We start from the raw sequence: 27,728 nt of genomic DNA on the forward strand, positions 1-27,728 counted from the left end.
CTAGAAGGACATTAGCAGAATAGCACTTTTGGGCAGATATTTTTATCAAAACTCTTCAGCATCCACTGTTAAATTTGCCGTATACAAACAAATGTACATATATGCAGACACTAAATTTGTGAGAAATTACCACTATCTGTTTATCTTGCTATTTCTATTATGCACATATTTCATAAGTATATACACAAATCCACATATATGTATGATGCACATATACATGTATAGATCAATACAATTACAGTTGTATATAGGCCCACACACACTACTACAAAGTGATGCCCTTTAATAAAAGCTTTGTTTGGAAAAAAAAGTTAAAATGACTTGTGCTGTTAAATTGCCAAGTCCACAACTTCAGAGTACCAACTAAACAGATGCAGGGAGCTCTTGGCTACAGCCCATTTTTATTCTTACATTTTTTTTTAAGATTACTTTGGCTTCTTTGATGCATCAATCCAAAACTACTGACGGCAATTCAGTTTACAAGTACTCTACATCTTTGTTTAGCTACAGTTAGAATGAACAGATTTTGCATATCAAAGTAAAGGCAACTTAAGTACACAGCAAAATCCGACAGCAAAGAAACAAAACAAAAATAAATTAGTATATTTAAAAACACTAATGGGTATTGGCACTCTCTACAGTTTCATGTACTTTTACTACAAGTAACACATAGGCCATAAAATCCAATTTAATTCATAAATGCATACCTTGAGCAGACGCTTCATCACTTTGTTTCTTTCCAATAGATTCTGAAACAGAGGAGTTTTTCCCTCTCTTTGAATAGTAATCTTGAACATCCGTTGGCAATGTTTTTCTTGCTGCCCAGTTAGAGGCAGATGACCAGCCAGAGCGGTCAATTGGAGTTTCAATAGTGTCTTCAGTTTTCTTTTTAGCAGACCTTTCATCACTAAATCTGGAATCATCAATTCCAGAAATACCTTCAGTCAATGAGAAAGAGTGCCTATTTTGCCTGTGATCTTCATTTTGTTCTACAAAGTCAAAATCATTCCTGAAGGCATTGTGTTCATGCACCAGTTCATGCAGTGGCCCCTGCTCAGGGTGGGGCTTCCAATCGGGGCTGGAGCTCCAATCCCAAGAGTCCCTTGGTATATCATTTCTATTTTCTTCCCACCTACGTTCAGTAAAGTTATCAAAAACTCTATTCCTGTTGTCAAACTCTGCTCTTGCCCTCTCCATTATTATCCAATCTGGCATATCATGGGTACGCCTCTCAAGTGGAAATCGCTCATAACCGCAAGGATTGAATTGCTCAGATGGTTCCTGGGTTGTATCTTCATGCCGTATTTCAAGATTTCTTCTAAATCTGTCATGCAGTCTTTCATGTCTCCAGCTGTCTTCTGTCCATCTGTCTCTTGGCTGTGGATGCCCACCCCACTCATCCCATTCTGGTATAACTGTATTTCTTTCTGCTAAATAAGGATCATACTCGAACACATTCCACTGTTGATCAATTTCATGTCTAGCATCTTGAAAATGCATACCTAGGCTCTCTCGTCGGAATCCGTCATTTCCTCTTGCATTTGTCCAGTTATCATCTGTCCATCTATCTCTCTGCTCAGGAAATCTGTCCCTCTCATTTCTCCCAGGTCTATTTCTTGTATTGTCAAATGAATAGGGGTCAAAAGTATCAATGTTCATTTGTTCATCCCAATCTATAATATTTTCATTTTCTCTGTCTTGGGTAATCCTCTTGTATCGATCATTCCCTTTTACATTTCTCCAGTTATCATTTTCCCATCTCTCTCTCTCCCACTCTCTTTCCCTTAGTTGAGGAGAAAGACCACCTCTTTCATTCCTGTCCAATTTACTCTTTGTCTTATCCTGATGAGATTCATAAACATTTATGGATAAAAGGCTAGGTTTTTCCCTTTTCATATCTTCAGTTTTTTTCTCCTGAGCACTTTTCTTGTCATCTTCATGTTTTCTCTCTGGGATATTACGCTTGTCTTCTCCATGTTTTCTCTCCTGGATATTTCTCTTGTCATCTTCATTCTTCCTCTCCTGGACACTTCTCTTGTCATCTTCATTTTTCTTTTCTTGGGTAGTTCTCTTTTCATCTTCAGTTTTTTTCTCTTGGATACTTTTCTTGTATCTATCATTCCCCTTTGCACTTTTCCAGTTATCATTTGTCCACTTCTCTTTTGGATGAGAAAATCCAAATCCTTCACTTCTATCGGACTTATTCCTAGTTTTGTCTGATGAAAGAGCTTCATAAATGCTAATGCTTAATAAGTCTATCTTTTCCATACTTGAGTCTTTTTTCATTTCCTGATTCTGCTGTTTATCATTACCTCCTGCAGCCTTCAAATCACTTTCAGCTGTTGCAGATGTTCTCTGCTGAGAAGATTCGCATTTATCATTCTGATCTACTGAATCTTTGCCCTCTACTCGAGATCTAGACCGAGAGCGGCCTCTACTTTTTCTTTCTGTATCAAACACTTCTCTGCCTTCTGTTCTATCAGGACTACGGGAACGTGATCTACAGCTTCTTTTGTTGCCTTTTTCCGGACTCCAAACAACTGAAGGAGAATGAAATCTAGATCTTCTAGGCCGTCGTCCTTTGCTTTCCTCCTTCTGCTGGGCTGCTACTAAAGATGGAGTTACTTCCTGATCTCCTTTTCTGTCACTTACAGTAGACTGTGACTGCAGGTTTTCAGACTGCTGCTTCAAAGATTCCTTTTTAAGTGGCTCTGAAACATCCACTTGCTTTTCAACTTCAGATTTTCTCTCGCCATAGGGAAGGTCACATTCCATGGGTTCTAAGCCTCCAGTAGAAGAGAAAGTATTTTTATCCTCAGTGTTCTTGGGCCCTGACAGTCCTTTATCATCCTTACTTTCAGGTTCTGCCTTGCAAAGGATAACTTTTTGGACACTATCTACAGTCTTCTTAGTATCTACAGCAGCAGCATTTTGTTCAGTTTTATTTTGTTCAATTTTATCTGCAAGCTCAGCAACTTTCTTACCTTTTCTATCATCTGCAGTACACTGTGATGATGGCAGGTTTTCAGGCTGCTGTTCCACAGATTCTTTCTCAAGTGGCTTTGAAACACCAAACTGCTTTTCAACTTCAGATTTTACCTGTGTGCTGGAAAGGTCACATTCCATGGGCTCTAAATGTTCACCAAAGGATAGCTTATTTTTATCTTCGGCAATCTGGAATGCCGTTGCTCCTGTCTCTTCTTTACTTTCAATTTCTGCTTTGCAAGGGATAACTTTTTCTACTGTAGTAATACTTTGTTCAACTTTCTTTAAAGACTCAAGGAATTCACTTTTGGATACAACAGTCTCTTCCTCCATTTTTACCTGTTTTTGTTCCATGTCTACAGAACTTGAACTTGTATTTTTTTCATTCTGTATTTCTAATGAATGATCCTGTGTCTTCTGACTACTGCTGTTATCTTGCTCTACAGTAAATTTACGCCTAGTCCTTTCATTTGAAGTTTTAGTAAAAACATTACTTTCTTGACTAATATTCTTCGGCAGAGACCGTGACTTCAAAGAAAAACGAATATTAAACTTTTTGACCTCAGGTACTTTTTCTTTCTCATCCACAGTTCCCACTGGTGCAGTTTCTAAGTCAACCTTTTTCTCAGCAACAGGCGACTGTGAAAGCACATCAGATTGCAGCTTTCCAGGTTCTGATTTATTACCCGCAGCTACTTGCAATATCAGTGTGTCCGTCGTCATCGTTACAGATTCCTTACTTAGTTCTGAAATGGATGGCAAGTGTTCAACTTCAGTGGTACTATGAACACTGGATAACTCACATTCCATAGGCTGCAGTTTATTTTCTTCCTTATTCTCCAGCAGAGACTGAGACTTCACAGAAGAGCGAAGACCAGACCTTCTGAGCTGATGTACTTTTTCTTTCTCATCCACAGTTATTTGTGCTGCAGTTTCTAGGTCACCCTTTTTCTCAGAGAAGTTCAGCTGTGATGGCTCATCAAACTGCAACTTTTCAGGTTCAGGTATATTACAAACAGATAAATGCGATGTCAAATCAGGCTGCATATTTACAGATTCAATTAGTGGTGCGGAAATGGCTGTTGGTTTAGCTTCTGAAGCAATATGAATACTAGACAAGTCACGTGCACCAGCCTGTGTGTTACTTTCTTGCTTGGTGTTCTCCTGCAGAAGTTGAGACTTTGAGGAGCGAAGGCTAGATCTTCTGAGCTGATCTACTTTTTCCTTCTCATTTACAACCAGTTGTGCACTTTGTTGGTTATCTTTTTTGTCACCAATATTCAACTGTAATGGCACATCAGACTGTAGATTGTCTGGTTCTGATTTATCCAAAACAGCTAGCTGTGATGTGACACATTCTGTCTGCATTCTTACAGATTCTGCGCTTACTAGTTCTGAATTGTCTAGCAGTTCATCGTTAGAAACATTAACACCAGCTAAGTCGCACTGCACAGGCTGCATCTCTGTATTAGAACTCCTTGCTTCCTCTCCGTCTTTTGGCAACTCTGCAGTTTCTTCACAACGTACGCAAGGTTCTTCTCCCTTATGCAAAATTTGCTTTTCTAAAACATCCCCACTTAATTCTTTAGGTAAAGCAGAACCATCACATTTGGACAGGACAGAACCATTCTCAGTTTCCAACTTATTATTTTCTTCCGCTTGACCCAAATCCTTTTTAGGTACAGTTGTTAATGTTTCGGTTATTACTGTAATGTTGGCATCTACTTGCTCCATACTTTCAAGCTTACCATGTTCCTCCAATGCTTTACTGCCTTTAGACTTGCACTCTGTACTATCCATTTGTTCTGCTGGTTTTGATGACTCAGTTTTCAAATCTGCAGTTTCTTCACACTCCTTGACTTCTAAATGGATGGAATTATTGGCCTCTTTGACACTTACATTTTCTATACTTTCATTTTTTTTATTAACATTATTGCTGAATTTAACTTCCATTTCCATATCTGCATCAATCTTTATCATAGAGCTTTCATTTAGAGCACACTCTTCAGTTTCCATGTTACCAGATTCTGTCTTTTCTTCTTGAGTTACACGATCAGCAATTGCATTCAAAGCAATGGCTTTCCCTTCTGCTTCTGTAGTACTGACACCTTCAGCATCACATAAATGCTTAGGGCTTTGGACAGACTGCTCTTCTGTTTTTACTGTAGCTGAATCACGTGTCTCTTTGCTTAAATGTTCAGTGCACTCATTTGAAATGTTGGATTTATTTTCCATATTATAAGAGTTATCTACATACATTCTACTTGCAGATTCAACATCTTCATTTAGACTTGTATTGGATTTCTCTTTAGCTTCTGTATTACTGCAAACATCCTCTACTGTGTGTTCACTGTCCGGTGTGACTGTATATGACTTAACTTCATCTTTTACATTATCTTGATATACTGCAATAAGATGCTCACTACTTTCAGCCATAGTTTCTGTGGATGCCTTGGTTTCTGAACTGATAGAATTATCCAGCCTTGTAAGTGTTAAACATTTACCTTCAATTACAGGCGACATTTTGTTTTCTGAATTATGGAATTCTTTTACACTTTGTAAATGTTCTCTGTGCCCACTGGCCCCTTTGGTTTCAAAACCACTACTTTCAGCAGGAATTAAAACTTTGCAATCATTTTCAGACCTGCTGGGTTCATCTTCACTAACTGCATCATGTACAGATTCTAGGTCTTCAGGACAAACAGATGGACTATTACTTTTAATGGTTGTAAGGAAGCAATCTTCAGTTTCCAAACAAGGGGGTTCAGTTTGCTGTACTTTATTCAAGTTATCCCCACCACCACTCTTTGGTACATCAGACTCATTTCTGGTTTCCTGTAAAGTGGTGTCATCATGCCCCACATGGGACAAAAGGTTTTCACTTACAATACTAGCAGATTCCACATCAGGTTTTAGATTACCACTTTGTTCTGCCTTACAAAAAATATCAAGACAATCCACTCCCTCTCCAGCATTCTCAGCCTTTGGCTGATCCACATCACTCTGACTTGAGTGTAGGATATAATCACACTCTGTCTTCCCAATGCTGGCATCAGACTTCTCCACTACACTTGAGTACTGATGACATTCAGTACTAGCTTTTAGAATATCACTACAACCTTTCTGTGACTGACTTAAATCATCAATTTCTTTTACTGAGACAGTCATTTCACTTTCCTCTTGATGCACACCTTTAGTTTGAGTTTTACTTTCTGTACCCTTAAGCTCGGTGTTACCGGACCATTCCATTTCCAAGGAGGCAGCCTGACTTGGGAGCATTTCCTTTAAAATACCTGTTTCGGCAACTTCAAAGTGATCTGTTTTTTCTGACAGTTTATCTGCAATTACTTCAGTTTCAAAGTTCAGAGTTCCAGGTAAAGTTAATAAAGGAGGAGGTAGTATGTCTGGAGATGTGATGGTCTTAGTGGCAGGAACATCTTTTAGTTCATCTTCTGTACAATGAGGTTCTTCATTTGCACTCAAGTTACTGACATCCATGCTGTCAAGATTACATCCCGAATCATCTTTTGTTGGCAGCTGATGTAGTTCACTACTTTCTGTTATGTATTGGTCTGCAGCTGAAGCAGGAGAGTGAGGCGACAACTCTGTCTCTTCAACATCTGTGCTTTCGCTTCCACTTTCACCGTGATCACTGGAAGATTTTCTGGAGGCCTTATTGGGGCTTTTACCTTTTTTCTTTTTACTTGAAGGGCCTTCACCACTAAATCGTTTTGACCTCCTCTTTGCACTTTGCTTTTCTGAAGATGCAGGAGCAGCATCCTGTGATGAAGAGTTATTCCTGCTCAGGCTTTCTGACTCAGAATGGCTGGCTTGTGAAGAACTAAGTGACTGACCGTCCTCAGATTTGTTTCGAGCAGACCTCCTTCTGGGTGTTGAACCTTCAGATTTGTTTTTTGAACCCCTTGTACTTGCAGATCCAGATTTTTTATCTTCACCACCCTGCGTTCTAGTAACTACACACTGTCTCCCAATGCAACCTGTATGACAAAGGAAAAAATGCCAGCATCACTGTCTGCCTCAAAAAAACAAAAACAAAAAAAAAACAAAGCAAGTCTGAATAATAAAAATCAATATGCACAGCATAAGAATTAAATACAAGTTCTGTACAGAGTAAAATTAAAATACTTACCCCAACATTTTATACTTTCTGCTTATTAAATGAGGAAACTACAAATGAGGAAAAAATCTAAAGAACTTTAGAATGCTTCAGAACTTGCTCAAGATTTCACTGGCTTTCTTTCAAGTTATAAGTATGCGAAGTACATACTATATTAGTAGATCTGTAAGAAAATCCTTGGAAAGTCACTGATCGGGATATCTTCAGAGCAATTTTAAATTTTAATATTTTGATATGAAACCTACAAGTTCAATGAAGTACACCACCAATAGGGGATGCTGTGATGATACGTACTACACTAGGAACATCTAGTCCCAGCCAATTCATCTCCAAACTACTACATTAGCAAGCAAAAATCAAACAAGCAACGAAGGGAAAAAAATACTGCATGTGTGTGTTATGCAAACATGTGCAACACAAACACCCACACATTGTTTACAAGCTTGCATGTCTGCGGGGGAGCTGGAGACTATCCTAGCACTTCGACACAAGACAAAGTTCATTCTCAGCAGATGCTACTCCACTGCAGGATTTACATGCATCCACCCACAGACACTATCCCATAGCATGTACACCCACAAGCAATGTAGATAATCACAGATACTCCCTACTGCACCATCTTTGAGATACAGGAACATACACACCCATACCTCTCAACGGTACCAAATTCCTCGGTATTTACCGGTTGAGGGCAAAATAATGGGGTGCCACAAATTTCCGAGAAGCCCCTTCAATTAAATTTTTTTTTATATAACTACTGTGTTTGTATTCTGTGATAAACTGGCATTCAAAACAAGAATTACTATAATTACTGCTTCTGGCTTGTACCCACCAAATGCTAGGATAAGTCTGCTGAATGCTAGGATAACCTGTGGCCCATGTGACCTTAGAAATTCATTTCAGAACTAAGACGGTCATAGTACCGAATTCTGAGCCAAAACTGGACACGGTTGAGAGGTATGTGCTCGTTAACAGTCTGGAAAGAACACTCTTGCAGTACTGCAGGTGGTATTGTTTCTTTCACATTCAGCTCCCACTGGTAATAAAACAGATTTAAAAAAAAAAAAAAAAAAACTTTCAAAGCAACATTTCTTTCTCCCTCTTGTCCAGCTGGCATAGCCTTTAATACAGTCCTTCACAGACTACAAGACAAACTTAGTTAATTTTAAACAGACACTATAACACATCACAATTATTCATAAACCAACAACGAAAGTACTTGAAAGCAAAAAGCACAGACAGTAGTCGTTCCAAATAAAGATGGTACACTACCAATCAAAACAAAAGCAGAAAATAAATGCAGACTTGCGCCCTAGAGCATTTTACACCCGCACATGCATTTATGAAGTGTTCTGACAGATTTACAGCCATCCTATTATTGGGATCATAGAACTGTAACTATGACCCATGAGAGGTTACCAATCAGGTTGTGAGTTCTGTAAAAGGAGGAACTTTATTCACTCTGTGAAGTTGTTCAGATTAAAAAAAAAAAAAACTTTCATGTGTTTTTTTTTTTTTTTAAATGTTTAGTCTCCCCAGTAAAGAGAAAGTTAAAGGATCTCTCGTACAGTTAGGGCTGTTTGTCTTGCATTCAGTTGGCTTTTATATTTTTTTTCTTTTGAGTTCCTGACATTTTGACAGGTAAGGGTGTAACATTACTTGCAAGACAGTTTTAACATTTACACACTGATATTTATTTTTGTCCCAGATGACAAACAGATTTAGAGTCTTAGCTGACTAAATGAAGTAATTGTAAAATGCACAGCATTTCTGCTTGCAGAAGTTTACCGTAATCGATAAAAGACAAAATCAATGCAAAACATGTCAGTTTGTGTATTTTAATACAGAAGAGCCTGAGCTGTTTGCATTTACCCTTGACTTTTTTCACAGAAAGAGAGATCTTACTTGAACAGTGAGCTCTCAATTATGTCTTTATTGTTAAATTGTCAACTTAGTTCTTATTTCGATGAAAGTTGGACATTTAACGATTAGTCAAATGCCAGATCAAAATTTTCTCTCTCTGGTAGCTGCACAGTAGCAAGTTCTGACCAGCACTGGAGTGTTTTCAGTGCACGACATATAATCTAGTATGTACTGTGTAACTCGTTCTATACAATAACATGCAAATCTGTAAATACGAAGCAACTGTAGGGTGTAGTGTTGTTCTTTACTGTGAAATGTCTGCACCTAATACCTCTCCACCTTTGTGAAAACTAGACTGATACAAAGGTGGCCTATTCTGGCGGGACACTGCAAATAAAACATACTGCTTATAATAATCTGGATACAACATATCATTAATTTTAACAGACACCCAGAAAGTATACAGAATGTAATTCAAGTTTCCATAAAGTAAAGTTGTGTAAAATCTTACCATAACCATAGATTTCCTTCTCTTCCATGTGGCAGTATTCTACATGCGAGTTTACCCTTCTTCCTCTCCAGTTATTCTGGCCAGGTTTCCAAAGATTTTCAGTCTCTCTAGGTTTGTCGGATGTCTGATGTGGCAGCAGAAAAGTACAGTTTTGTACCTGCCATAAATGTAGATGTTTGATAGATATGCAACTGCAGTCATAACATATGGGTTGTCCTGCCTCAGGCAGCCCTCGGTCGGCCGGATTCCAAAGTCTGGGTCCGACGTCGGCTGATGTCGCATTTCTCTCCGACGTCCGAGTGGCTGGAGTACATAAGCATCAGCCGACACCATCTTCTTCAGTGTTTCTTGCCCCAGATGCCAGGTGCCCTCCAAGGAAGGCTGTAATCAAATTGGAAGATAAAACAGGTTTCCAGACAAATAAATAAGCAATAAACAGATACACCATAACAGGTATCCCCAGCTAAGGATAACAGGGATAGGAGTGGACCCAAGGCATAGAGGGGAAGGAGGGAAGGGAAAACCCGACTGCAGTTGCATATCTATCGGACATCTACATTTATGGTAGGTACAAAACTGTACTATGTCCTTCAAGAATGCAACTGCAGTCATAACATATGGGTTGAATACCATAGCTTAGCTGGGGGAGGTGGAATGCTCTAAGAAAAGGATGGTGTAGCTATCAATCCCTGCAGGACTGCCGAAGCAAAGCCTGCTCTGGATCTGGAATATAGAGGAAGGTTGTAGTGTTTGGAAAATGTATGCACGGAGCTCCATGTAGCAGCTTCTAGTATGTCTTTTGTAGGCACCCCTCTTAAGAATGCTGTAGAGGTGGCTGTAGCTCTGGTGGAGTGTGGTCTGACATTGGCTGGCACACACTTTCCATGGAAGGAATAACAGAATCTGATGCAATGTCCAATCCATTTTGAAATTGTCTGTTTGGAAATTGCTTTTCCTTGTACTCCAGGGGCGTAAGCTGCAAAAAGCTGATCAGACTTCCTACTGGTCTTGGTTCTGTCCAGGTAGTAGTGAAGTTGTCTGTGAATGTCCAAGGTATGCAACAGTCTTTCCCCTTTGTTCTCAGGATTGGGAAAGAAAGTAGGCAGGTTAATTGCTTGATTTAAAAAAACCCTAGATACCACTTTTGGGAGAAAGGTAGGGTTGGTTCGTAAGGAGACCCTGTCTCTGTGAAAAGTTATGAACAGTGGTATAGCCATTAGGGCCTGTAATTCCGAAACCCTTCTTGCTGAGGTAATGGCCAACAGGAAAGCTGTCTTCCAGGAAAGAAACTGTAAATCCACAGAAGCTGCTGGCTCAAAGGGAGGTAGAGTCAATTTTTCTAGGACAAAGTTGAGGTCCCAAGCTGGTACTGGTGCCTTTCTTGGGGGCTTTATATTCCTGATTCCTCTAAGAAATTGCCTTAACAAAGGATGCGAAAACACAGGTGGATCAGTGTTGTATCTAGCTGAGATAGCTGAAGCATGTATTTTTATAGAGGAGAATGAGAATCCATTATGTAGCATATCTGCCAAATATTCCAGGATGAGTGGGATGCTCAAAAGTGATGCATCATGGCCCTTGGTGGTATTCCAAATGCTGAATCTCTTCCATTTGTCTGAGTAAACCTTTCTGGTGGATGGTCTGCGGGCATCTGTCAGTATCCGCTGAACTTCCTTGGAAAGAGGTAGGTTGAGGTTATTCATGGGATCTCCCAAGCTGTTAGCTGTAGAGTCTGGATGTTGGGATGAACTGTCCTGAAGTCGTGTTGAGTCAAAAGTTGGGGCCATTGGGGGAGGGTCCACGTTTTGTTGTGACATATGCTCCGTAGTAGTGGGTACCAGTGTTGTCTTGGCCAGTCTGGAGCTATTAGGATCCCCTTGGGCTGCTCTGCTTTGATCTTCAGTAACACTGTGGTCATCAGTGGCAGAGGTGGAAATGCATAGATTTTTAGGGAGCTCCAGTTGAATGAGAGAGCATCTATTTTCCATGCTTGTGGATGATATGTCCTTGAACAGAACTTTTGTAAGTGATGATTGAGGTGGGAGGCAAATAGGTCTGCGTCCGGCCTGCCCCATGTCGAAGTGAGTCGTATAAAGATTTCTGGATGTAACCTCCATTCGTGGGGGTCTAGGAAATTCCTGCTTAGACTGACCGCCAGAACATTGTCCTTGCCTGGAACAAACTGGGATTGCAACTGTATGTTTAGGCTCAGTGATTTTTCCCAAAGATTCATTGTCAGTCTGCAAAGGGGGTAAGAATGAGTGCCCCCCTGCTTGTTTATGTACCACATCACAGTGGTGTTGTCTGTCCGTATTAGTAGGTGGCCTGGTTGTAGTTGTTGTCCGAAGGCCTCGATGGCATGCATTACTGCCAGCATTTCTTTTTGGTTGATATGCAGATGTGTTTCCTTTGGAGACCATTGTCCTTGAATACATCTGCCCTCCATGTGCTCCCCCCATCCAAGGTCTGAGGCGTCTGTGGTCATGGTCTGTGTTATCTGAGGTTTTTTGAACGACATACCTGTGTTTGACTGGCTTACTGAGGCCCACCACAGAAATTCCTTTTGAAGACATGGAATGAGCGGTATGGTTGCTTCTAGGTTGTTGCTGTGTTGAGACCATAAGCTTTCTAGGTACCATTGAAGCTTTCTCATGTGTAGTCTTGCTAGTGGAACCAGGAGAATGCAGGATGCCATGTAACCCAGGATCTGTAGGAATCTCCTTGCAGTCATCTGGGTGAGCTTTGCTAAACTTTTGAAGTAATGAGTTAACTTCTTTTGCTTGTCTTCTGTCAGGTAAGCCAGTTGAGAGGCTGTGCCTAGTTTGGCTCCTAAGAAGGTAATTTGCTGGGATGGCTGAAGTCTTGACTTTTAAAAATTGACTGTGTATCCCAGAGCCTGTAGCAAATGCATGACATAATTCAAGTTTTTTGTCAAAGTTAGTTTGTCGTCCGCTTGTATGAGGCAATCGTCCAGGTACGGGTAGATTTGAATCCCCTGGAGCCTGCAATGAGCAATTACTGAAGCCAGGCATTTCGTGAATACTCTGGGCGCAGTAGATAAGCCAAATGGCAATGCTGAGAATTGATAATGCTCTGGCCCTGCAAGAAATCTAAGGTATCTTCTGCAGCTGTGTCTGATAGGGACATGCAGATATGCCTCCTTGAGGTCCAGAGTAATCAGCCAAGACCCCTTGCCCAGCATGGGAAGGAGTTGCTGTAGAGTCAGCATTTTGAACTTTGGTACTATGAGAAAAGTGTTTAAAGCGGACAAGTCCAGTATTGGTCTCCATTGAGTTTCTCTTCTTGGAACAAGGAACAGTCTTGAGTAAAACCCCTGACCTTGTTCTTGTTGTGGAACTTTTTCTATTGCTTTGATCTGAGCAAGCAGAGAAATTTGCTTGATAGCCTCTGCCCTCTGATTTTGTGGAAGGTTTGGCATGCCCAGTTTTCTTGGCAAGGTATGAAAATGGAACCTGTAACCGTGGTCTATAATGTCCAAAATCCATTTGTCCTTTGTCAGTTTGTGCCAATTTTTTGTAAACAGAGATAAATTTCCTCCCAAAGAAGGTTCTGCTTGCTCCTTGGTCAGTGGAACTAGAGGAAAGTCATTGAGATTGTCCCTGTCGGGCGGGAGAAACCCCTGTGTCACTTCTTTGGTTTGCTGGTTGCCACTGTCGTCCCCTGTAGGATCCTCTGTATTGGCCTCTTCCCCGGGCACGCCTGTTTTTGCCCCTTTGAAATCTTTCAGGATTAGGAAAGGACCAGTTTTTAGAAGGCCAGTTCCTGCTGAATCTGGGTGGCTGAACCTGGAGGAAATCTTTGACTGTCTGAACTGACTTGGCTTTTTCCTCAATGGACTTTAACACATCTTTAGCATTAGCACCAAAAAGCTTGTTCTTTTCTAAGGGTGCATCAAGAAGTTTTGCCTTAACATGATCTGGTAAAGGTTGATCTTTTAACCATGCATGTCTACGAATGACCGCCCCTGTCATAGCTGCCCTACATGAAGCTTCCAATGCATCATATCCACACTGTAGAAAATGATTGCTAACTTGCTGAGAATTGTGTACAGCCTCCTTCAAAGACTTCCTATCTAAAGGTTCAGGGGAGGCCAATCTTTTCTGTAAATCATCTAACAGGAAATCCTGATATTGAAACATGTGAAAGAGACAATTGAGAGCTCTCATAGATAAAGTAGTGGAGGTGTAGACCTTCTTCCCCCATCTCTCTAAAGACCTTGCTCCCCTGTTGGAAGGCAAAGGGTTTTTGGAGGTGGTAGCTGAAACCCCTTTAGGCCCCTGGGAAATTGTTTCTAAATCAACAGCATGGGCCCTAAAGAAATGAGAATGGGTTTCTGGGACTCTATAGTATCTGTCAGGTTTGACAGGAGCAGGAGGAAGAGTATCAGGGGTAACACTGGAGTCAGAGTATAAATCATCCAAAACATCAAGCACAGGAGGTATAGCTAAGGGTCTGTGTTGGGGCTTTTTAAGGAAGGTTCGAAGGCGCTTTCTGGAATCTGAATATTCCTGGCCTTACCACTTAAAATGCTCCCTCATGGAATGCAGAACTTCCCCAAAAGACATATCCTCAGGAGGAGAAGCCGAGGGGATGGAGTCCTCTGCATCTGAATCCTCATAGGTCTGGAAGGGCTCTTCCTGGCTTTCGGAGCGAAAAGAGTCCTCAGAATCTTCATCTGTAGGAAGAGGGTCAGAGGATTCAACCCTGGGCCTCTTATCAGGAGGAGGCTGGGATCCTCTCTCAGGATGGGCCTGGGAACCTCTGATCAGGGAAATTAAATCTGCGGCCATAGCCATGATTTGAGTTTCAGGAGTAGGCTGAGGTAAGGTTTTAGCAGAAAGATGCTTGGACTTGCTGGCTGCCTTGGCACGTGTGTAGGCCTTGATAGACATGGGCATGGGAGGCCTAGCCGCTCCACGTGCAGGAGTGACCTTATCAACAGCATGGTCTCGGGCATTTCCTCGGTTTCAGTATCCGGAGGAAAGTCAATAACTGGTGTCGGAGTGGCCTCCGGTATCAGAGGTATCGGTAATGCGGTGTCTTTGGTTCGGAGCGGTGGAATAACCGCCTCAGAGGGAACTGGAGCACTAGCGGTTAGTTTTGGCGTGGTGTCGGTGGAAGATGCCGGTCCCGGACTTTTCGTTTCTTAGGAGTCTGCGTTGTCGGATGTTCCGACGGCATTGTATAGTCAAATTTATCGCCGAAAAAGTCTTCAGGGAACTCCGCCCGGCGCCTGAGAGTGCGCTTATTGAAGCGAGCACAGGCGGCACAGGCTGAGACGTCGTGGTCTGGGCCAAGGCAAGGGAGGCAGTAAGAGTGGAAATCCTTATGAGGTATTTGTTTACCACAAGACAAACAATTATTTACTTTTTCAGTAATTTCTGACATCGGCTGAGGCAAGAAAAGGTCCCCAACGGGGTACTTAGCTTTTTTGATGACTTCGGTTTCGAAGAATACAGGAGCGGACCGACCGGCACTTGCGAACTGCTTCTGCTTTGGGCACCGCGCGGCAAGAAAGACTGGAGAAGATGGCGTTGGCTGACGCTTATGTACCCCAGCCGCTCTGACGTCGGAGAGAAATGCAACATCAGCCGACGTCGGACCCAGACTTTGGAATCCGGCCGACCGAGGGCTGCCTGAGGCAGGACAACCCATATGTTATGACTGCAGTTGCATTCTTGAAGGACATCGTGGGGCCATAGAAGTGACGTCTGCACGCATGAGCCCTCAAAAGCTAAAAAAGGCCCTAATCAGAGCCAGTCCTATAAGGGCATAGCCTGTCCAGTATCACCGAGGAGAGCAAGTGCAGTCTGACAAGAGGGGGAGGTGGGAAGGAATACTGCAACATGGAAGAGAAGGACATCTATGGTTATGGTAAGATTTTACACAACTTTCCTATGTCTTTCTATTCCAGAATTGCAGTATTCTACATGTGGGCGAGTGCTAAAGCTCAGTGAGTATTGGGAGGTGGCCTAGATGATGTTTCCAGGAATCCATGTAGGATAGCCCTGGCAAACCCTGCCCTAGCTCTGGAGATGTGGTCCAATTTGTATTGTTTGGTGAAGGTGTGCACTGAGGACCAAGTAGATGCATCAAGTATGGAGTTAGTGTCTAACCCCTTAAAAAAGGCTCCAGAAGAAGCCACTGCTCTGGTGGAGTGGGCTTTGACATTGCCCTGCAAGGTCTTTTCATGGTGTAAAAAGCAGAAGGAGATGGCCCTGGAGATCCAAGCTGAAATGGTCTGTTTGCTCACAGCTTTCCCCAGGGCTCTGGGGTTGGAAGGAGACAAACAGTTGGTCAGACTTCCTAAAAGGTTTGGTTTTATGGAAATTAACTCCCTCACTATCCCATGTGGGTTGGGGAAGAAGGTAGGCAAACGGATGGCCTGGTTCAATGCTAGGTCATTCACTACTTTGGGAGTGAATGACGGGTTAGTCCTGAGAGTCATCTTGTCTAGGTGGAAGACTAAAAATGGTGCTGCAAGCCATAAGAGCTTGCAATTCTGAGACCCTTCTGGCTGAGGTCAGAGCTACCAATACAACGGGAACTTTGTCTGGTGGCTCAAAGGGGACTAGAATAAGTTTTTCTAATACATAAAGTTAAGGTCTCAGGGTGGAGGAGAGGGTTTTCTGGGTGGTCTCAAGTGCAGTACCCCTTTGAGGAACAGTTTAGCGGGGAGTCTGGATGCAAAGGGAGGCTCCAGAGGAAGGCAGGCAGAGATGGCAGACAAATGTGCTTTAACATACGAGTATGACGGTCCTGTCTGCATAAGTTCACACAGGCAAGACAGGATGAGAGAAATATCGCTTTCCAGAGGGTCCCAACTGTCTTTTATGACACCAAGTGGAAATCCTTTTCCATTGAGAGAGATAGGATTCCCTTGTGTTGGGGTTCCAGACCTCCTGCAGGACAGTGAGCACATCCTCAATGTATAGGTGTCTGAAGGGGATCAGAATCCTATCAGCCACAGGGTGAGGTGCAGGGATTGCCACTGTGGGTGTATCAGAGTCCCCTTGTTATGTGTGAGCAGGTCCACTGAAGGGGGCAATTGTGGTGATTGCCCTTGGACCGGTGAAAAAGAAGAGGGGAACAAGTGATGTCTTGGCTTGTAGGGGGTCACCAGGAAGATTTTGGGTGAGTCATGCTGAATTTTCAGCAGGACCCTTTGTATCAGTGGGGAGGGGGGGAAATGCATAGAGGAATTTCCCCTTCCAGGTCGAGAAGGCATCTGTTGCTAATGCCTTTGGGTCTGGTGTCCTAGTGCAGTAGCTAGGAAGCTGCCTGTTTATGGTGGAGGCGAACAGGTCTATCTCTGGAATACCTCACTTGTGCACCATAGCCAGGAAAAAGTACAGTTTTGTACCTACCATAAATGTAGATGTTCGAGGATCCACATTGCTGCAGTCATAACCTGTGGGTAGTCCGCTGTCCTCGGTCGGCCCGAATACCAAAGAGTTAGGCTGGCGTCGGTCAAGGGCGCCCGGAGCTGACGTCAGTACGTAGTAGTACTTAAGCGCATGACCGACGCCATATCTTCAGTCTTTCTTGCCCCAGATGTCAGAAGGCCTTAAAAAGAAAAGGCCAGAGCCACAAAGGAGAAAACAACAATTATCCCCAAGGAACAATAACAACAACAACAACAACCCCAAACCCAAGAGGGGAAGGAGGGAGGGAAAATAGGATTGCAGCAATGTGGATCCTCGAACATCTACATTTATGGTAGGTACAAAACTGTACTATGTTCTTCGTCTCACATTGCTGCAGTCATAACCTGTGGGTAGAATCCCAAAGGAAAAGGGAGGCTGGCAAACTAAAAAGCATTAGGGGCTGCTAACATGCCCTGTAAGACTGCAGTGGCAAACCCAGCCCTGGACTTGGAGTAAAGAGGGAGATGGTAATGCTTAGTAAAAGTATGAACTGAACTCCAAGTAGCTGCTTCCAAAATATCCTTAGTAGCTACACCCCTCAAAAAAGCAGTAGAAGTGGCAGAAGCCCTAGTGGAATGAGGTCTAATCCCAGCAGGAACAATCTTCCCATGATGAGAATAACAAAAAGCAATACAATTACCAATCCACTTTGAAATAGTCTGCTTTGAAACAGCTTTCCCTTGTGAACCCAAAGCAAAAGAAACAAATAACTGTTGAGTCTGCCTGAACTCCTTAGTTCTGCTCAAATAGTAACGTAACTGCCTGTGTATATCCAAAGAATGCAAGATTTTTTCCCCCTTATTTTGGGGATCAGCATAAAAGGTAGGCAAATGGATAGACTGGTTCAAGGCCACATTAGAAATCACTTTTGGCATGAAAGTAGGGTTAGTACGCAAAGAAACTCTATCCTTATGGAATATCAGAAAGGGTTCAACTGCCATGAGAGCCTGCAATTCAGATACCCTTCTAGCAGAAGTAATGGCCAACAAAAAAGGCAGTCTTCCAAGACAAAAACTTCAATTCAGACCCAGCTGCAGGTTCAAAAGGAGGCAAAGTAAGCTTCTCCAACACAAAATTGAGATCCCAGGAAGGAGTAGGAGCTCTGCGTGGGGGTCTTATATTTTTTGCCCCTCTAAGAAATTGTTTAAACAAACAAAGGGTGAGAAAATAAAGGAGGATCACAATCATAGTGAGCAGAAATGGCTGCAGCATGAACCTTCACAGAGGAAAATGACAAACCCTTGTCTAGTAATTCAGTAAGGTACTGCAGTGTAAAACTCAAATTAGGTACCGAGACATCAAAGTCCTTTGTTGTGCTCCAAAGAAAAAATCTCTTCCATTTATCAGCATAAACTTTTCTAGTGCTGGGCCGCCTAGCTTCCAAAATGACATCTAAAACCCGTTGAGGAAGCTGAGAACCCACAGGCTCTAAAACAGAATACGCCAGGCCGTTAGATGCAGGGACTGCACCCTGACATTGAGCAAATGACTGCTTGACTGGGACGACAAGTGAGGAAGCTGTGGCAAAGGCCAAGGAGGCTCCTGAATTAAACTCCTCAGCAGAGGATACCAGTGCTGTCGTGGCCAATCTGGTGCTATTAAAATCATGCAAGGCTTGTCCCGCCTGACTTTCAAGAGTACCTTGGTAAGGAGAGGCAGAGGAGGAAAAGCATAGACGTGAAGGTTGTTCCAACTGAAAGATAGAGCATCCACTTTCCAAGCTTTTGGGTGAAACATCCTTGTGCAAAATTTTGGTAGTTGGAAATTTAGAGGAGAAGCGAACAGATCTATGTCTGGAGTTCCCCAAGCCACTGTCAACTGTTGAAATACCTGAGGATCCAATTTCCACTCGTGGGGATCCACAATTTGTCTGCTCAATACATCTGCTAGGGAGTTCTGTGCTCCTGGCAGAAACCGTGCTTGAAGAGTGATGTGCAAACCCAGAGCAGTCTCCCACAATATCATAGCTTGTCTGCAAAGAGGGTAAGAATGGGTCCCCCCCTGCTTGTTGATGTACCACATGACTGTAGTGTTGTCTGTTTGTATCAACACCTGTCCTGGTTGAAGTAGGCCCTTGAAAGCCATCAGGGCAAACTGGACTGCTAACATCTCCTTCATGTTGATATGCAAATGCGGTAGTTTGGGAGGCCACGTGTCTTGAATCCATTTCCCATTGAAGTGTGCTCCCCAAGCCAGGTCTGAGGCATCTGTCGTTAAGATCTGATTCGCCTCTGGTCGGGTCACAGAGAGTCCCTTATTTAGGTGACATTCCTGTGCCCACCACAAGAATTCCTTCTGGATGCAAGGTATTATCTGAATGACAGTGTCCAAATCGTGGCAGTGTTGAGTCCATACGCTTTTGAGATACCATTGTAGCTTCCTCATATGCAGTTTGGCATTGGGAAGTACCAGAATGCAAGATGCCATGAACCCCAAGGCTTGAAGGACTGTCCTTGCAGTCAGCCTGGACAGTACTGATAATTGCTGGAAGTATAGGTGAAGAGTTCTTTGTTTGTCCGGGGTCAGAAAAGCCATCCGAGAGGCTGTATTCAGTCTCACACCCAGAAAGCACATGTCCTGAGAGGGTACTAGACTGGACTTTGTTTCGTTCACAGAATACCCTAGGCACCTTAAAACTGCCATTACATACTGTAGCTGTTGGAGTAACTTGTCTTTGTCTTGAGCAAGAATCAGGCAATCGTCCAGATAAGGATAAATTTGTATTCCCCTCAGTCTTAAGAAAGCTATTACAGGAGCCAGAACCTTTGTGAACACCCTGGGGGCAGTAGATAAACCAAAGGGCAATGCAGAGAACTGATAATGAAAAGTACCAGCCCGAAAACGCAGGAAACTCCTGCACCTGGGCCTGATAGGAATGTGAAGATAGGCCTCTTTGAGATCCAGAGTTACCATCCAGTGATCTTTGCCTAGCAGAGGCAGAAGTTGCTGTAATGTTAACATCTTGAACTTTGGAATGTCTAGGTATGTATTGAGAATGGACAAATCCAGAATTGGCCTCCAAGTGTTTCCTTTCTTTGGCACTAGGAATAGACGAGAATAAAACCCTAGGCCTTCTTCTGACGGAGGTACCACCTGGATTGCCCCCATCTGTAAAAGCAAAGAAATTTGTTCCTGAGCCTCCAGCCTTTGCTGAGGAGGTACATCTGGCATGCCTTTGAAAGGAGGAAAAGTGTGAAAATAAAACTTGTAGCCTTGATCTATTATGTCCAACACCCATTTGTCCTGGGTGACCAAATGCCAATTTTGTTTGAAAAGTGCCAACTTTCCTCCTAGAGGAGCTGCCAGAAAGGAAGGATCTGGCAGCTGGAGATACAGGTCATTGAGTCTGTTTACGAAAAGGCTGACCCCTGCCCTCACCAGAAGATTGTGCAGGAGAACTCCAAGTCCTAGGTCTGAAAGAACCTTAAGCGTGAGCCCTGCCCCTACCACGTCTAGACCTGCCCTTAGACTGAAAATCTGAAGAAGGATAAGACCATCCTCTTGCAGGCCAATTCCTGCTAAACTTAGGGGGCTGCACTTGCAAAAATTCCTTAACTGTCTGCATAGACTTAGCTTTGTCTTCCATCTTTTTCACAACTGACTCCACAGGGGAACCAAAAAGAACTTCAGATTGAAGAGCAGCATCTAAAATCCGAGCTTTAACATGCTCTGACAAATTTTGATCCTTAAGCCAGGCATGTCTACGAATAACTGAACCAGTAGCAGCCACCCTGGAAGAAGCCTGAAAGGCATCAAAGCCACACTGCAAGGAATGTTTACCAACTTGATCTGAAGCATGAACCAAGTCCTGCAATTCCTTACACTCTATACCCTCAGATAAAGCATCTACCTTAGATTTCAATTGACCTAACAGAAAGTTCTGATACTTCAGCATATGAAATTGGCAATTTAAAGCCCTCATAGCTAACGTAGAAGAGGTGTACACTTTTTTACCCCACCTATCCAACGCTCTAGAATCTTTATCCAAAGGAACTGGATTCTTAACCACAGAAGCCCTGACACCCTTAGGCCCTTGTATAATAGTTTCCAGGTCAGCTCTAGGACTCTTATACAAATATTTATGTGCCTCTGGAACTCTGTAATACCTGTCTGGCTTGACAGGGGCAGGGTGTAAAGAATCAGGATTAAGGGAAGCTTCAGAAAAAACATCCTGAACAACATCTAAAACAGGGGGAATAGCCAAAGGTCTATTTTGTGGCAAAAACAAAAATTCCCTAAGCCTCTTACGAGAATCTGAAAAATCCTGACCTTCCCACTTGAAATGCTCCCTCATGGAATGCAAGGTTTCAGAAAAGGAAAAAACCTCTGGAGGTGAAGCAGGAGGACAGGAATCCTCTGCATCCGAATCAGAATAGGGAGGAAAATCCTGAATATCCTCAGCTGAGGAATCAGAGTAATCTGAGGAATGCTCCATTCCCTCTAAATCTGTCTCCACCCTAGGCCTCTTCTCTGGAGGGGGCATAGAACCCCTGATCAAAGTAATCAAATCCTCTGCCATTTTCAACATATGTTTTTTAGGAACAGAGCCCGAAGAACTAGGGCTGTGGCCCGTACCAGAAATACCAGGTCTAGCCTTAGCAGGGCCTTTAGTGACTGAAGTAGAAGGCCTAATAACCTTTTGTAAGGATGGAACCACAGAAACTTGAGAAGCACCCTCGGCCTGACCTAACTCCTGAGAGGCCAACTCCTGTAAAAGTAAAGGTTCCCCCTGGGATTCAGCCGAGACCTCGGCTGGATCCACAGATTCAACCGTAGATTCCATAGAACCGGCATCCGCAACGGACGACTCATCCTGTTTAGACCTTAAAGATTTATCTTTTCGCTTTTTTGCGGTAGCGGGCGTCGGAGGATCCGACGGCATGTTGTAGTTACACCGCTTACCGAAAACAAGCCTAGCACAGTCTAATCTGCGTTTAATGGTGCGCTTATTAAATCTAACGCAAAAGCGACACCCGACTACGTCGTGCTCAGGCCCCAAGCAAGGAATACAGAGAGAATGATAGTCCCTATGAGGTATCTGTTTCCCAAAAGAAATACAATTATTAACTTTTTCTGACATCCGGATTAACTGAAGCAAGAAAAGACAAAAATTTTCCCCAACGGGGTACTTAGCCCAACTTGGTCTTCGGTCTGAAACTCGAAAACTGAAAATTTCAGAACGCCGAACGGCACTTGCAAACGCTGCTTCTGCTTCGGACCACGCGGCAAGAAAGACTGAAGATATGGCGTCGGTCATGCGCTTAAGTACTACTACGTACTGACGTCAGCTCCGGGCGCCCTTGACTGACGCCAGCCTAACTCTTTGGTATTCGGGCCGACCGAGGACAGCCGACTACCCACAGGTTATGACTGCAGCAATGTGAGACGAAGAACATCATCTCTTTGCAGCATCCATTCATGGTTGTTTGAAATTGTTCTGCTTAGGTAATCTGCCTGAGAGTTGTACAGGGATGGGATGTAGGCAGCCTGGAGGGTGATCCCCTGTGAAGTAGCAATTTCCCACACCTGCAGAGCTAATCTGCATAGGAGGTAGGACTTGATCCTTCTCTGCTTGTTGAGACACCATAGGACTGTGGTGTTGTCTGTGAATATTTTTAGAAGGTCCTGTTCTAGCTATGGCTGGAAGGCCTGTAGAACTAGGAGAATGGCCCTCATTTCTCTCACGTTTATGAGGTCTTGTCTAAGTCTGTCTGTCCACAAACCTTGTACCTTCCTTTTTCCCCCGAGTCGCTCCCCAGCCCAGGTCTGAGGCATCTGTGTACATGGTCTGGGAGGGAGAGAGTGTTTGCAGAGGCAGACCTGGGTTTTGGACTACTTGAGCCACCCACCATCTCAGTTCCAGATGTAAACAGGTGAGCAGCGGGATTCTGAACTTCACTGGGTGGAAGTGTTGGGTCCACACCGACCGGAGGTACCACTGAGGTTTCCTCATGTGCATCCTTGCTAAGGGCAATATGGGAATGGTAGTCGCCATGTAACCTAGAAGTCTCAGATATTGTCTTGCAGTCAGTTCTGTTGATTGTATAGCAGAAAGAAGGTTGTTTTGAAGGGATACCACTTCTTCTGTTGGAAGAAAGGCCTTCATGAGGTCTTTCCTGATTCTGCAACTCAGGGAGACAATATCCTGTGTGGGGTTGAGGTGGGACTTTTGGAAGTTGATCATAAACCCTAGGGACTTGCAGGATAACAAGAAAGTCCCGGGAGTGGTGGTGAAGCCTTTCCTTGTCTTTTGCCTGGACTAGGTCGTCGCCTAATTAAGGGAAAATGTAGGAAAATGGTAATGCTTTGTGAAGGTATACACAGAGGACCAAGTAGCTGCTTCCAAAATGTTTTTAGTTGCCACTCCTTTAACAAAAACAGTAGAGGCAGCAGCGGCTCTAGCTAAATGTGTCCTTACTGGATCAGGAGGCTTCTTAACATGATGGCTGTAGCAAATGAAGATACAGTGGGAGAAACATTTGGAGATGGTTTGCTTGGAAGCTGGTTTCCCCTTAGTGGAATTAGCAGAAGCCACTAACAGCTGGTCTGATTTCCTGGCACTCTTGTTCTATCCAAGTAGTAACAGTTATCTATGCACATCCAAAGAATGAAGGATCCTCTCTCTTTTGTATTGTGGCTTAAGGAAGAATGTAGTTAAGTGCATGGTTTGATTTAAAGAAGTTTCTGTCACCACCTTGGGCAAAAAGTCCTCCAGAAAAAAAAAAAAAAGGTAAGGGCTAGTCCTGAGTGACACTTGTCTGGGTGGAAGATGAAGGGCTCCACACACAAGGACCTTAAGTTCAGATACCCTTCTGGCTGAGGTAATGGCTAGCAAGAAGGCAGTCTTACAGGTCAAGAATTTCATCTCAGCGGAAGCCACGTCCCAAATGGTGGAAAGGTAAGGCAAGTCTCTCCAGAATGAAACTGAGGTCCCAGAAAAGGAAAGCACAGTTTTGTATCTACCATAAATGTAGATGTTCGAGTGTTCACACTGCTTCAGTCATTACACTTGGGTTATCCTGCCATCAGGCGGTCCCCGCAGTCTGCCAGAGTTCCAAAGTCTTGGTCCGGCGTCGGTTGCTGTCGCTTCTTCCATGACGTCAGTGCGCCAGGGGCATATAAGATACATCCGAAGCCATTTTCTTCAGTTTTTCTTGCTCCAGATGTCAGATGCCCCCAAGTAGGTAGGTAATACATATTGCTAATAAAACATATACATAAAAAGAAAACAATACCTTCAGTTACAAGCAAATACACCACAAAGGTAGTATAGGATAGAAAGGTATAGATAAGTCCAGCTAGGGCAGAGGAGATGGAGGGAGGGTAACCTGGACTGCACAGCAGTGTGAACACTCGAACATCTACATTTATGGTAGGTACAAAACTGTACTATGTTCATCGTGTTACACTGCTGCAGTCATTACACTTGGGTAGAATCCCAAAGCTGAGGTTAGGTGGCTGGACTATAAAGAGTTAGGTTTGGCCATGAGGCCCTGCAGAACTGCAGTGGCAAATCCTGCTCTGGATTTAAAGTAAAGAGGCAAGTGGTAATGCTTGGTAAAGGTTTGCACTGAACTCCAAGTTGCAGCCTCCAAAATTTCCTTGGTAGGTAGTCCTCTGAGAAAGGCTGTTGAGGTGGCTGTTGCTCTGGTAGAATATGGCCTAATGTTATTGGGGACAAATTTCCCATGCTGTGTGTAGCAGTAACGAATACAGTGTCCTATCCATTTGGAGATAGTCTGCTTTGAAATAGCCTTGCCCTGTGATCCTGCAGCATATGCTACAAACAGTTGCTCAGTTTTCCTTAAAGCTTTTGTTTTGTCCAAGTAGAAGCGTAGCTGCCTGTGTATGTCCAAAGAGTGCAGAAGTTTCTCCCCTTTATTCTGGGGGTTTGGATAAAAAGTTGGCAAATGGATGGTTTGGTTAAGAGCCACACTAGATACCACCTTTGGCATAAAGGTATGGTTTGTCCCTAAAGAAACCCTGTCCTGATGAAAAATTATAAAAGGTTCCACTGCCATTAATGCCTGTAGCTCTGAGACTCTTTGTGCTGAAGTTACTGCCAGGAGCAGAGCTGTTTTCCATGATAAAAATTTTAGATCATCTGTATTGGCTGGCTCAAAAGGTGGCAGGGTCAGTTTTTCCAAAATAAAATTGAGGTCCCAAGTTGGTGCTCTCCGGGGCGGTCTTATGTTTTTAGCCCCTCTGAGGTACTGCTTTAGCAAGGGATGAGAGAATAAAGGAGGATCCGTGTTGTAATGTGCGGAAATGGCAGAGGCGTGGATCTTAATTGATGAGAAGGATAGGCCTTTGTCCAGCATCTCAGTTAAGTATTGCAAAATCTGAGGAATGTTTGGGACAAGAGGGTCAAGGTTTTGAGCCTGGTTCCAGGCGCAGAATCTCTTCGATTTTTCTGAGTAAGATTTCCTGGAGCTAGGCCTCCTAGCCTCCAAAATGACATCCATAACAGCTTTAGAGAGAGGTGTTGCCCGTTTGACTAACCATGCAGCCAGGTTTAGGGTTTTGAGCTGAGCGTGCAGGATCTGATTGTTTTGTCGAGTCAGAAGGTGTGGAAATTGAGGCAAAATCCATGGTGGGCCTTGAGCTAAGTTCTTTAAGATTGAGTACCAGTGCTGGCGTGGCCAGTCTGGAGCAATCAGGATCATCTGTGGTTTTTCTTGTCTGGCTTTTAGGAGTACCTTCGAAAGGAGAGGCAGTGGTGGGAAGGCATAAACTTTTAGGCTTTTCCAGCTAAACGAGAGAGCATCCACTTTCCATGCTTGTGTGTGATAAGTCCTTGTGCAGAATTTTTGTAGTTTGCCAATTCAGTGGGGAGGCAAAAACATCCATGTCTGGGCATCCCCATTTTTGCGTTACCATGCTGAAGATTTGTGGATTCAGTTTCCATTCGTGAGGGTCCATGATATTTCTGCTTAGATCATCTGCCAGAGTATTTTTCTTTCCTGGCAAGAATTGTGCTTGCAGATGAACTTGAGAAGTTACAGCTGTGTTCCACCAGGTCATGGCTTACCTGCATAGGGGGTAAGAATGAGTGCCCCTTGTTTCTTTATGTACCACATTACTGTGGTGTTGTCTGTGTTTAATAAATGTCCTGGATGCAGAAGGTCCTTGAAAGCTGTTAGGGCATTTTGAAAGTACAGTTTTGTACCTACCATAAATGTAGATGTCCGATAGGTATGCATCTGCAGTCATAACATATGGGTTTGTTCTGCCTCAGGCAGCCCTTCGGTCGGCCGGATTCCAAAGTCTGGGTCTGGCCTTGGCTGATGTCACACTTTCCCCGACGTCAGAGCTTCTGGGGTATAAAGGCATCAGCCGATGCCATTTTCCTCAGTGTTTCTTGCCCCAGATGCCAGGTGCCCTCTAGGAAGGTTAAATTTGGATAAATGCTGAAAAGTTCCAAACAGTAGCAAAATATATATACATATATACAAACAAACAAATACACCATAATAGATTCCCCCAGCTAGCTGAAAGAGGGGTAAGCACCCTAGGACTACCACAGAGGGGAAGGAGGGTGGGTAATCCTGACTGCAGATGCATACCTACCGGACATCTACATTTATGGTAGGTACAAAACTGTACTATGTCCTTCAAGGATGCATCTGCAGTCATAACATATGGGTAGAATACCATAGCCAAACTGGGGGAGGAGGTACTTAGAGAAGGATGGTGTAGGATCCCCTGCAGAACTGCAGTTGCAAACCCTGCTCGGGATCTGGAGTATAAAGGTAGATTATAATGCTTGGCAAATGTATGCACGGAGCTCCAAGTAGCAGCTTCGAAAATGTCCTTGGTAGCCACCCCTCGTAGGAAAGCTGTAGTGGTGGCTGTGGCCCTTGTGGAATGAGGCCTGATATTTTCAGGAGCTGTCTTTCCATGAAAGGAGTAGCAAAAGCGAATGCAATTTCCTATCCATTTTGAAATTGTCTGTTTGGAAATTGCTCTTCCTTGCACCCCCGTTGCATATCCTACAAAAAGTTGGTCAGTTTTACTGTTGGTTTTAGTTCTGTCCAGATAGTAGCGTAATTGTCTGTGTATATCCAAGGTGTGCAAAAGTATTTCTCCTTTGTTCTGTGGGTTAGGGAAGAATGTAGGCAAATGAATAGCTTGGTTCAAGGATACCCTGGATACCACCTTTGGCATGAAAGTAGGATTGGTTCTCAGTGACACTCTATCCTGGTGGAAAATAAGAAAAGGCTGCACTGCCATTAATGCCTGTAACTCGGATACTCTTCTTGCTGAAGTGATTGCCAGAAGGAAAGCAGTTTTCCAAGATAAAAACTGTAGGTCTGCTGATGCTGCTGGTTCAAAAGGAGGTAGTGTCAATTTTTCCAGCACAAAATTGAGATCTCATGCAGGTAGAGGGGGTCTCCTTGGAGGTTTAACATTTTTGATCCCTCTCAAAAGTTGTCTGAGAAGAGGGTGAGAGAAGATAGGGGGATCCATATTGTATTCTGCTGAAATTGCTGAAGCATGAATCTTAATGGAAGAATAAGACAGTCCATTGTGGAACAGTTCTGCTAAGTATTCTAGGATGTGTGCTAGGTTTGCCACTGTGACATCTGTGCCCTTTGATGTGCTCCAAATGAGGAATCTCTTCCATTTAGCTGAGTATGTTTTCCTTGTGGAAGGTCTGCGAGCCTCCTGGATAATGTCCTTGACCCTCTGAGATAAAACAGTTTGGTTTGGTTTTAAGGAATTTTCCAGGCAGTTAGTTGCAATGTTTTCAAATTTGGATGCAGGGTCTTGAAATTGTTCT

General features: G+C 43.4%; 1 protein-coding gene across 1 annotated transcript in view; it reads right to left on the reverse strand.

The window, feature by feature from the left end:
* Nucleotides 1-27,728, reverse strand: part of LOC122793961 — a gene marked incomplete at its 3' end in the record, with an annotated part of 2,396,194 nt that overhangs the window by 381,422 nt on the left and 1,987,044 nt on the right. Inside the window, 1 exon segment of the mRNA XM_044062016.1 lies at nt 708-6,983. Within this exon segment, the coding sequence (XP_043917951.1) occupies nt 708-6,983 (6,276 nt within the window).

The sequence above is a fragment of the Protopterus annectens genome, chromosome 2.part1 (assembly GCF_019279795.1).
Source record: "Protopterus annectens isolate FY-2018-M chromosome 2.part1, PAN1.0, whole genome shotgun sequence".
Lineage (NCBI taxonomy): Eukaryota > Metazoa > Chordata > Ceratodontiformes > Protopteridae > Protopterus > Protopterus annectens.